The sequence below is a fragment of the Micromys minutus genome (assembly GCF_963924665.1).
Source record: "Micromys minutus genome assembly, chromosome: 2".
Lineage (NCBI taxonomy): Eukaryota > Metazoa > Chordata > Mammalia > Rodentia > Muridae > Micromys > Micromys minutus.
Genome location: NC_137971.1, coordinates 97,197,229 through 97,209,970, shown reverse-complemented (window position 1 = coordinate 97,209,970; position 12,742 = coordinate 97,197,229). Strand labels below are relative to the sequence as shown.

Here is a 12,742-nt window from a genome sequence, read left to right as displayed (position 1 = left end):
TTATGAGTATCCTGAAGAAAGGGCTAAAGAGAAATAAAGGAACATTCCCAGTTTATAGGAGATTTTTCCAGAACCCATGCAAGGCTCAATCCTAAAATGCCTAAGGTATGACACAAGGCTCACTATAGAGCGAGCATGCTGTATCCCAGGCTGGACACAGATTGTCCGTCTACAGCTTTTCTAGACAATCTATTTCATTGTCCTTAGATACCCAAAAGGAAGCTTCGTACCTGGCAATGGGAGCAGATTCATGAGTCTAAAGAATGAAGCTGCTTTCTTTGTCTGTCACTATGCATAGCTTGAGGTCTTGAGACATTAAACAACTCGTACAGGGTCACACAACTCACAGGTAGATGGAGTATGGCCATGGGGCTGGAGAGAAGTCACCTTAGGCACCATGCATTCTGCCACTGAGCATCACGTTAGGGCATTCTGTGACCCCACCATCCTCTTAAAAACAGTTCCTGCCGGGATGACTCAAAGACCATTCTATACATCAGAAAGAACTGAGTTCAAATCCCTCCTCCGCTTCTTTACAGAATACCTCTGTGACCGTCACTAAGTCAACTTTACCACTGGCCACCTCTCAGAATGGGTAGTAGCCAAGGCCATCATTGCTCATCATAAAGTATTTAGCACAATACCCAGCCTGACATTACTGTCATTTGTCAACTTCATCAACTAATACAGTTGTCGCTAAGAACCACCCTCATGATTTCTGATTCGCTTTCTCCAAGAATAGAGAGTAGACATCCCCAACAGGAAATAGTCCCTCTCAGGTATGTGGAGGCAGGAAACAGTCAGGTACCACGAGGCAGTGTTTGTTAAAAAGGTTAAGACTGGCTTCCAGGGACTACTTTGGTGGTAAACAAGAGCAGGCACGAGCTAATAAAATTTCAAATTAGCCATGACTTTACACGGCCCTTCCATTGTGCTGGCTGAGTTCATGGTCAACGTCCCCGCTTGCTGGGATTAAATAATGGGGCATCTCTGCAGAGTTATGGGTGCAGCAGCTGAAGCTGCCATGCTATCACCAATAGCAGAATGCAAATAGCCCTGTGCCTGTGCTGTACTTATGTGTTTAAGCAATGTCTGACGGGGCAGCAGGGAAGTGTGGGGTGAGACCTGACAGGAAAGGATGGGGGCTTTGCTGGGCAGTGCTATGTGCAAACCAGAAGACAAGCTACCCAAAATAATACTGAGGTGAGGGACACAGGGTGGTTCTTCCAGGTAATACTCAGGGTCAGAAAGGGAAACTACCTTTATTAAGCACCCACTGTGTACCCCATACCGTGTTAGATCTGCGGATCTAGTGCTGTGCAGGCGACTGTAGAATGGAAACTTACATGACGCTTTTATCATGTGCATAAGAAGCGCAGGAAGCTGGACAACTGAAGGTGCTCCATGGGTGAAGGGACGTGTCACCAACCCTAACAAGCTCGATGCTTGGGACTCACAGGGTGGAAGGAGAGAACTCCCATGGACTGTCACCTTAGCTCTACATGCACATCATGGTACAAGCTTACACACACACACACACACACACACACACACACACACACACACACAAGAATATGCAGTACTTTTTCAAAGGAAGAAAGATATAAGAAGCTGAGAGCAGATTGTTTAAACGACTTGCCCAAGGTCACACAGTGGGATGATTCACAGCTGACATTTGGTCCCCAGTGGTCAATCTCTGCAGTTCAGACTCTGCCCCTGTGCTGCCTGCTGTGAGGCCACACTCTGTTGGGTACTATGCAGAAGTGAGAGAAAAAGACAGGGGAATATTGTCAGGGATCATTGTCCCTAATATACTTAAGGAGGTGCTGGGATTGGGGTCAGCCAAGAAGCTTGGCCTTTGACTAAATACGTTCCCCTAAGCATTGTTCATCCCCCCAGTGAACACATCATAGAAGGGTAGACCAAAGGTGACCCAGCCCAGGAGAAGGTGAGGACCTGAGGCTGGCCAATATATACGCCATGATCTGTGGATGCGAATTGCACACTCTAAGTCCTGGAAACAGAAGTGAGGTGGGTGTGCCAGCATTACGTCAATGCTGTTGGTGAGGACAGTGGTACTCAGGTTAAACTTGGCAAGTCGTCTGGAGCCAGTGTCACAGACAGCGCTGAGACGTGAGCTTTGGTCTCCAGGCCTAATGATCCTACCCTCACATCATTTGATGAGTATGGCTGCTGATCCTGTTTCACTTTCTTGTTGGTTTGTTTGGATTGTTGTTGCTGCTGTGGATAGTTGGATGAGCTGGAATAGTTGAGGATCCTGAGGAGATCCATCCATGTGGTAAAGAACACACCATACAAATGACAACTCACAGAAAGCAGGGTTGAACTTTGAAGGGTTAAGGGCTGGTTCGGGTCGCCTGATCCCGCAGCTGAGGAAGCTCCTACAGTTACAGGGCTCTTAGCATCCCTGCTTCCTCATCACTCCAGAGTCAGGTCTTGAGTTTTACCTACTAAGTGTCTCTCAAAACCATCTACTGCCCATCCTCCATTACAGACGGCTCTAACACAAGCTGCTTTGAGTTTTATAATGCAGCCTCAGCACCGCCATTCTTCCTGTCTGGCCTGTGAGTCACCTTGATTCTCCAGACTTTAGAGGTACCTGTAGTCTGAGGGTAAAATTCCAGCTCACTAGCACAGACTACATGGCCCAGTACAGCTGCCCCAGCCAACACAGCATCCTCATCCGTTGCTGCTCCCTGAACTCCAGCACTTCAGCTTAGCATCTTTGATGTCCATGCACTTCTCCTCCAAGCTTTCCCATAATCTCTCTTTGCTATCTCTTCAGAAGAAGAAAGAATGTGCATACTGTTATGCATACCTATCTGTATCGCCTATTAGACCGAATGGCTGGGGCAGGATCTGACATCCCTGGATCTCCCTTTGTGCTCAGAAAATGCCTAGGCTTATGTCTGCATTTAAAGTTGGCCAGTGAGAGGAAGAGGCAAACATGGCTGAGTGAACATAGTTGTATAAAGGTCATGCTCTGTCGCCCCTCCAGATGGCTTGGTAGACTGCATGGACCCCGACTGCTGCCTCCAGCCCCTCTGCCATGTCAACCCGCTGTGCCTAGGCTCCCCTGACCCTCTGGACATCATCCAAGAGACACAGGCACCTGTATCCCAGCAGAACCTGCACTCCTTCTACGACCGAATCAAGTTCCTCGTGGGCAGGGACAGCACCCACATCATCCCTGGGGAGAACCCCTTTGACGGAGGGTAAGTTCACGGGGCTCAGCTCTGGGGGCTGCTCCTGGAGGGAGACTGAGTCTGTTCTGGATCTGAGGAGACTGAGAAGGTGGGTGGGTCTCGGAGGTTCTTTGCAAGAGAAGCAAAGAGGCACGGCCACTGGTCCCCACACTGACAAAACTGCTGTCTGAGGCCTTCCGAATTACTATGAGCAAGGCTGCGCTGCTCCCACTGGGTGACAGATGGGAGAGTAACAAACCAAAGGTCCGAGGGGAATCATGGATCAATACCCACTTTGCAGTCAGCTCCTTATGATCCTGTGGTCTCCACATGGGCTGACGGGCTTTGACACTGTTTGCCCTCAGAACCAATGAAAGGCCTTACTAACCTGGAGGCTGGGACCATTGCTGCACCCCAGGACACGTGTCCACGAATTGTTTTCTTTCACAGTGTGTCGTGCATTGGACATTTTCACACTGAGACGCACTCCGAGCCAGGTCCAGGGCTGAGATGACAGAAGACACTGCTGAGTGGTTACTTACTGTCTGTTGGGCTAGAAAGAGAATATGGCTATAATGTTCCTGGCCAAAATATGTGGCAAGGGTCCTAAGTGGCACAGAGGAGGTCCCCCGGGCAGGAGAAATAAGTTTTAAAGACAAGAAACAGTTAAGTAGACAAATGAAAGAGGGGAGGCTCAGAGGAAAGAGTTAGGGGTTCACAAAAAAATATGAGGCTTGGAGGGAATCTGTGTTCCCTGCTCCCCAGGTCAGGGCACTGAACCAACACAGTGGCCAGAAAGAAATATTTATAATAATTTCTCTGGAATGTCTTTGAATACAGTGATGCGTGTGTGTGCGTGTCTTCACCATGGATCAGCACGGTGAATCTGGAAGTCACCCTCGTGTGCCTCCGTGTTCAGGACTTCTGTGCCCAGGGGTCTCTGAGGGGAGATGGGAAGTGATGAGACCATGGGAATGAGGAATCAGCAGGGCTTGGGTGGAGATGGGTGTGAGGATGGAGACGGAAGATACCTGGGTGGATGGAGCTGCTATCTGACACCAGGATGAGGATCTAAAAGCAGAGCCAGGAGAAAGTAATGGCTTGTTCTTGAGCAGGGTAAGGTAGTGAGGCACCCAGGCAGCGTCTGCGGCCTGTTGAGTCATCCTGAAGCTCTTGATTTGAGAGGCATCTACACCAGGCAGAAGGGGAACCACGTACCACACAGCGCTGGCTCCAGGAGGCCAAAAGACTGTGGTCCCATAAGGTAGTTCCTATGGTCCCAAGTATAGATGGGAACACCAAGGCCTCCCCTCTGTGTGTGATGGAGCCTGAATACAGCCTCATAGCTAACCTCAGAGACCACCCATGCTACCCTAGCAGCCCTAGCAGGGGGCACAAGGACATGGGGAAACTAAAGGAAAGAAGCACTCTGTACCCAGAGAGAGGGCTAGACATATAGCAGCAGGAAGAGGCCACCTCTTTAGAGATGTGGGAGTTAGTGCTGGTGAGATGGTTATTCTGTAAAGTGTTTGCTGCAGAAGCATAAGGGCCTGAGTTCTGACCCCCCAACACACACTCACACACACACACACACACACACACACACACACTTGCAGACATACACTCTCTCTCACACCCACACACACTCACACACACACTCACACATGCATACATAGTTACTCATACACACACTCACACACACACACACACACACACACTTGCAGACATACACTCTCTCTCACACCCACACACACTCACACACACACTCACACATGCATACATAGTTACTCATACACACACTCTCACACACACACTCACACACACACACACACACTTGCAGACACACACTTTCTCTCACACCCACACACACTCACACAGTCACTCACACACACGTTCTCATGCACACTCACACATGCACACACTCATACACACACACACTCACACACACACTCTCTCACACATACTCACTCACACCAGAACCCACATCAAACCACAGAATCACACAGCAGGATACAGAGTCATTCTGAGGGAAGAGACAAGCAGGGACCCAGAACTTGCTGGCCGTCCAGTCTAGCTGAAATGGCAAACTCCAGGTCCAATGACAAAGAGACCCTGTCTGGAAAAATAAGGCAGAGAGCTGTAGAAGAAGACACCCAACCTAACTTCTGACCACTCCCCACCCCTCCACACACACAAAAATCCATGGCTACATTAGAGGGCACACTCTTCAACACACCCCAAAACGGATGGGATGACTCTCTCACATGCTAGAGTTAGAAACAGCAAGAGTAAGAGGCAAAAGTAATTTTTTTTTCCAGCAGTGTCGCTCTTGTTCCTAAGCAGGAAGCCGCTGCTTCAACTGTGAAATCTTGTGTGTATGCATGTAGCCCTTCGCTGGCATGGATTCTTTTAATCACCTGCAGATATAGGTAATATCCTTACCAAGGAAAACCTTACGTGCTCAGCCTTTCATGACCGACCCATATGGCATCCGCTTAGGTCTACGGCTTGTCAGTTGCCTGTAGCTGTTCTGTTTAGGGAGTACCTTATTGATGCCAGCCTGCTCTGTGCCAGCAGAAACATGTCTCCCGGGTGTCTTCGTGGTTCCGTGCTGGGCCTGTTGCTTAAGCTCTGTGAGATACTGTGGGATCTTCACTGGGTTCTCCGCACTGTTTCTCTAATAGAGAATGAGGGGAACACGCAAAGCCAAGCGCCACTTCAGCTCTTGGCTCTGTTACCCCTGTGGACATGGGTCTAATGAAGGACTTAATGAATGGAATCCTGCCAGGGTCTGCCACCCCCAACCTGTGTGCTCCAGGAAAGCTTTGCGTCGCACTCACTAGAGCATTTGGGGGGGCTGCTCAAGGAGTGTGTGTGAGCATAAACTGGCTAAGGAATGAAGAAATAAAAGGAGAGAGGAAAGAAAAAGTGAGGAAGAAGAAAGTATGAAGGAAAGGAGCGGGCAAATGGATGCATTATATATTTCACTTGGTTTTATACTGAGGATTCAGGTTCCAGCAGGGTTAGATCACCTACCAGACATCAAACTGGAATGGAAGCCAGAGAAGACAGCTCGCAGGTCCTTGTTTACACATCTGTTACCTTCAGTTAAATTTCATACACTCCAAAGGCAGAGGCTATTCATCCCTCCACACCCGTGACACCTCAGGAAAGGCCTGTAATGGGATATTTGTTCTACAAATGAATAGATAATGGGAGTTTCTGAAATGTTGGTGTGGAATCGCTGTCTCCCGACATTCTCCCGAGGCATGAGGTCCCTACTCCTTATTCATCTAGATGTAGAAGAAATCGCCATCAATCACCAATGATTTCCCAAACGTCCCTCCCTAAAATAAGCCCGGGTGACTAGCAGCAGGTGCCTATTGTGCCCACACTATAGCCTCACGTGGGTGAAGTAAAACCCTTCCTTCCTGGTGCTGCTGGGGTGAATTAGAGTCAGCTCCTCCCCTGGACTTATTTCTTCCTCCCCTCTCATGTAGGAGGGTTTTATAAGTGTAATGGGGAAGTTCAGTGTTTCTGGTTTTACCATAAGCCATGCATACATTAAACTGTATAGACATTTCATAGCAGCCATAGAAACAATTTAAATAAAGCATCTATACCTGGGTCTGGTACCTAACAGGAGATTTTTTATAGAGAGATGGTGGCATTTCATCATCAAAATAGCACAAGCCTTGCAATCAGACAGACCTGACCCGAAGGGCAGTTACATCCTTTTCCCTGCTGTGTGACCTTGCAGGCTGAGGGTGAAGGGCAGGGAGGAGATGGAGGGGGAAGGGGGAAAAAGGCTCGAACCTTAAGCTTTCAGAGGTCAGTCTCACCATCTGAGATACTGGGTGAATAACGCATGTGCCGGCAGAATTAAATGGAAAGAAGTGTGCAAAGCCTCAACCTGGAGCACCCACTACCCAGAAACACCTCTGATAACTACCTAATGGTGAGGTAACCGAGGTAATGACGTCAAGAGCTGCCACCTCTACCTCTTTACCTGCAAGCAAAGCTTGAGAATCAACTGCCCTCCCGCAAAGTCCCGTAGACATGCAGAGAGAAATAGCTGTAGACTGTAGATCCACTAGCTGAGGATAAGAAAGGGCCATATTCTTGCCAGCCAGCTGACAGTGGGGACCTTGTCAGTGATGTCACTGGTGACATCAGGGTGCAGCTGATAGACAGGCAGGCCTGCCTCTGAGCCCATGGGTAACAACAGCACGCCTGCATTGAGCTTGACATTCTATTTGCCGTACCACAAGTTGTATCGTTTGCCTAGCATCCCATTTAGCAGCTTCCAAGACACAGACTGTCACCCCACAGTGCCTCTGAGTCCTATAGGGACAGTGGTCCTCAGAAGGGTAATTACTTTGCTCTGCACACCCACAGCCATAAGGCAGGGCTCAGGGGATTCACTGTGATGGTTCAAGGCCACTGCTTGGAAATGGCTGGACCCCCATGAGTGGCGGAAGTAAACAAGACACTCTCATAGACAAGCCTCCCCTCAGTGGCTACCCCATGCCTGGTATGAAGAATCAGGAGAGTCCTCAAAGGATACATAACTTAAGAAGCTGTATGACAGGGGACACATCCTTACGTGTCTGTACAGTACCCCATCTGTGCCAGAAGTAATGGAAGAGGTGGGGGGGTGGAGCTAATCAGGAAACTAGGCTCCGCCTGGGGAAAAAATGCAGTGGTGGTTTGAGGGCTGAGGCAGATGCACTTCAGAGAAGAATGAAGAACAGGGAAGGCTTCGCCAGCCATCCTATTAAAGTTAGTTAGTGTGTGTCAACAGATACCTAAGTGAACACCTTAAAGGAAGGAGAGGTTGTTTTGGCTCACGGTTTTGAGGTGTCAGTCTATAGATGGCATGCTCCATTGCTGTGGACCTGTAGAGAGGCAGGACATCAGGGTGCAAGAGTATGTGACAGAGCAAACTGCTTGCCTTTTGGTATTCAGGAAGTTCACTGAGACTAGGGAAGGGACTCGGAACATTGCACCCCAAAACATGCCCCTCAGTCACCTACTTTCTCTAGCTAGGGCCCTGCCTCCTGTAATTTTCACCATCCTAATAATGCAGGAAATTATTATGACTCATTCCTTCAGTGGACTAGCCATCAACTAGGTCACAGTCCTTGTGACCCAGTCACCTCTTATTGATTAAGTCTAGCAGCTAAGGACTGAGGCTTTGGCACATGTTTCTTTTAGGAAATACCTCCTATCCAACCCATAACACCATTCACCCAGATCCCAGAACCCCACACTGTGCCTGACTAAACCACAAGTCCAGCAATAGATGAACCAAGAAGTAGATCTGACGCTCTTCCACTGGAAGCGCTATGGCCTCATAAAATGATAGAGCTATGAGTAACCTCGGGGGATCCTAAAGTGGGCATCACCGGATTGGGCAGCTTAAATACCATGTTCTCTCTAACTAGGATACCTGGGCCAAGGGTCTCCCACTGTCCAGACAGAAAGGAAAGAGAATAAGACACAGACCATAGAACCCAGAATCAGGCAGCTGAGAAAGGGACATCAGCCTGAATATCTCGCAGAAACCCCCAGAGCAGAGCACTGGCCACGCAGACTTTCGTCTTCCGGCCATGCAGACTTCTGAGCAAGACTGAGAAGGTTGAGAAGCTGGGTGTAGGGAAGGTATCACCTCTATGAGTAGTTACTTCTTGCCAGTGCTAGACAAGTTGAAGTATTACAGGAAGATGTATTAACAAATGACCACCCAGATGTGTGCTGAAGGCTCAGCTATTTGAATATACAGGTCAAGAATACATTTGAGGATTCTGGCTTGGTCTGAGGAGTGATATGACACTGGCCAGTCTTGCAGTTGTCAGCTCCCCCAGTCAGCAGATGCTACAAGACTCAGCAGACAGGGCATGCCGAGCACAGAGGGGACGCCCAAAGTGGGAAGGGATATGCATGGAGTCTTATGAATGTATGAGCATGTGTGTGCACAATGGAGTGTGGGTGTGTGAGAGTTCGAGGAAATGTGAGCATGTGTGAAATATGTGAGGGTGTGTGAAAAGTGTGTGTTTGCATGTGTGGATGTGTGTGGATAAGTGTGTGTGTGTGTGTGTGTATGTGTGTGTGTGTGTGTGCGTATGTGTGCTGTAAAGAAAACTGTATTCTTTCCTGTGGGTTTCAGTCACGCAGGAGTGAGAAATGCATGCTAGACTGAGGAGCCAAGATGGGGAACAGCATGAGTTTCCAGGTTCCCCCGAAAATAGAAGATTTAATGGAACTGGGAGGTAATTAGGGTGATATTCTAGAGGAGGGAGGCTCTAAAGTTTGAGATCAAGATGGGCTTACCACACCAAGTAAAGGAACATGGCTAGCACAAAGGGCCCGCAGGGGAAGACACACAGTGAGGGAGGCCAGAAAGGCTCACATTCAAGCATTGCGTCTGAGTCAAGACTTAAGATCAGCTTTGAACAGAGAGACAACCATCATGCCTCTTAAACCCTAGAGTTTCTGTTAAGTCCTTAAGCGTAACCCAACTTTTTCAGAAGTTTTAAATATGAGAGTTTGCAAAAGGATAAGGTAATGGGAATACAGAAATGGTCATATATGTGACATATGTGAGTTATACCAAGCATAAACTATACCCAAGTGTTGGTGCCATGGAGGCACAGATAAGCTTTCACTCCTCACCCCAGACTTCTGCCCCCACTTCTATCCCTGTGCCTTACACAACCAACCAAGACCCTCCGAGAGGCTGAGCACTGAGGGTCTCCTAATGAACCTCAGATAAACGGCAGCTTCCTGACAGCTGGCCTCTGAGTGGATTTATTATTGAATTACACTCCTGCACTTTCCAAACAAGCTGAGCTGACAGGCTACCCCATCAGCTACCAAAAACGGAAGGAAAAAAAAAAAGGAAAGAAAGACATTGATAAATTACCTACTGGAAGATGGAAAAAGATAAAGATCCTGCTTCCTCCAAAATGTCAGCTATAATATATTATTCATGTTGGTCTTTTTTTTTTAAATCCCTCCCCACATTGAAATGAATGTTTATGATGATAAAGAAACAAGGTGGATCCAGTTGAGGATGCAGACAGCGACGTCTCGCATCATCCTGATGAGCAGCTAACAGCTCCTCCTCAGCCACTTGATCATCCCTTTATTGATTTCAAAAGGAATTACCATCTCTGTTTGCTTTGCAGCTTAAGCGTGTCCCTCCTTGTCTATCACAGGAAGCATCAGTAGAGGAGACTGCGGTGACGCAGAGAGGGGACCTAGGCCAAGGTCTTAGACAAGTGAGACAAGTGACCTTGGACAGAGGGGACTCACTCTGCTCTGTATTGTAAAGTTTCTGGTTGCCACTGGATTGTTTTAAAGGATCAATGAGATAAAAGACCCAGAAACTTGTATACAGAAATAACACAGAACATTCACTGAATCGCGTGCTCCTTGTCAGGAATTGCTCAGAATACTTTCCGTAAGTAGTAGAGGGTGTAGGTCTCCACCCAACTCCCAAAATGGCACAGAGGGGCTCGGTTGGTGGCTCCTGTTTTAAGAGCTTGAAGAACCAAGTCAAAGGTCATAGACTTGTAAATGGTAGAGGCATCTGTCCTCCACTGCATCGTGCTTGTTCCAAGTTCAGCATCTCCAGTTCAGAAATCTCTACAGCAAGATGCTGCTACCCTCTACATCTCCAGCTAGCTCTAGCCCTCTCTTTAATGCCACACAACATAGCACAACACACAAGGAGGCTTCACACTCCAGAGTACTGCAAGAGCAACCTGATCTGGGCCGGGAGCCCAGCCTCCTCTAAAAGCAGTATGACTGTAGACACATCTCTTCCAGACTTGAGATAAATTGCGGTTGGTACTTGAAAAAAAATCTCGTTCAATCAGCAGGAGCTCACAGCAGACAGTTTAAGGTTTTGTACCAGTCAGGCTTATAAATCCACTTAAAGCACCTTGTGCAGGGAGGTGATTTACATAACCAGCCTCAGCACAGAACCGCAGATACTATAAGGCAGGGAAACAGTGCAGTTAGAAGTTGCCACCTAGATCCCCCGTGATTTCTCCGATGCCCCAAATGCCAAGTGTTTTCATTGAATAACCGAAGAAGGAAGAAGTGACAGATTCTTCCTTCACTTAGCATTCCCTCTGCCTGTTTATACACTGCGCTTCAAACAGCAAACTTCAAAACTAATGATTTCTGGCATTTTTGTTAAGTTTTTTTCCCAAACAAGAGAAGCAAGCAGAAGAGAAGTGAACTATCCAGGGGTAGGAATTCCCACCTTAGGAAGAAGTTTCAGCTCTCAGCCTGGGGTCTCTAACCCCATCCCCATCAAGGTCAAGTGGCTTAAGGTTCTCTGACACTACCTCGCCTTCTGTAAGAAAAGCATCTCATCTCATGATTCAGTAAATAGTTTATTAAAAGCTTATACTATGCCATGCTTTCAAACTCTAGGACAAACAGCCCCTTAGACAATGGTTTCCTTTGTCTACTAAAAATGAACCACAGCCACGCCCCGTGCTAGGGATAGAGCTTGAGGGAAATGTGACTAGTCCCATCTGTGTGGAGTTGAGTCCATTTTGGAAATAAGATTGTCTTAATTGTGTGACTTATTTTCAGAAGTATCCTGAGCTGCAGGAATAGTGGCCACCACTTGGTAAACGCTGTGGCTGAATCTGAAAGGAGAGCGGGCAGATTTCTAGTGCACAGGGCCAGTTTAAGACAGCAGGAATAGCTCAGAGGCAAGAGCATGCTATGAGCCTCATTAAGACTCGAAGCCCCCTAGCCTCCAGGTAAAAGCAATTCAAAACTCTTTGGAAAAACACAACTCGCAACTCATGAGCATTACGTTAGATTCTCTTTTACACCAGATTGGGGAGAACTTCAGGACAGTTAACAGATTAATGGATGGAGGATCAGAGGTAGGTGGCTGTCCAGAATCACCTAGATCCTAGAGTCAGAGCAAGAAACTGTAGATTTTCCAACCTCAATTCTTTCTGCTGTGTTCCTCTGAGTGGCCATAGAGGCTGCCTTTTTTTTTTTTTTTTTTTTTTTTTTAATCTGCTCACTTGTGTTTCAAGGTAGGGCTGGGTAGCAATCCATCTGCTGTCTCTCCAGCAGACTCATTCCTCTATCCCAAGCCTGGCCTCTGGCCTCAGGAAGCCATCATGCAGGTCTCATAGTCACCAGCAAGGGCACCTTGTTCAAGCTCTAAGTGTGTAGCTGGGCTAATGCCAGTATATGTGACACCACCCCAGCTGGCCTGGCAGGAGTGCCTCCTGGCAGGGTTCACCCAGCCTAATTGCTTGTTTTGTGTCCCAGCTGCCTGACATATGCTAATTCCATGTGTCGACACTCTGATAACAGGGACAAACACACTAAGGCATTTCAAAATGGCTTTTGTGAGCTCTAACAAGTAATCAAGAACTGGGATTTATATACCTCAGTAGTTCTAGCAGCCAGCACAGTGCCTGGCTCATAGGAGGTACCTAGGATTTTTATGACTCTAGACATATGACACAGTAGTCACAGTAAGAATTCAT

General features: G+C 47.8%; 1 protein-coding gene across 4 annotated transcripts in view; it reads left to right on the top strand.

The window, feature by feature from the left end:
- TENM4 (teneurin transmembrane protein 4) overlaps positions 1-12,742 on the top strand; it is a gene marked incomplete at both ends in the record, with an annotated part of 342,954 nt that overhangs the window by 259,908 nt on the left and 70,304 nt on the right. For all 4 annotated transcript variants that reach the window (XM_080912630.1, XM_080912629.1, XM_080912628.1 and 1 more), the window contains one exon: positions 3,020-3,236. In XM_080912630.1, the coding sequence (XP_080768756.1) occupies positions 3,020-3,236 (217 nt within the window). The remainder of the gene's footprint in view (positions 1-3,019; positions 3,237-12,742) is intronic.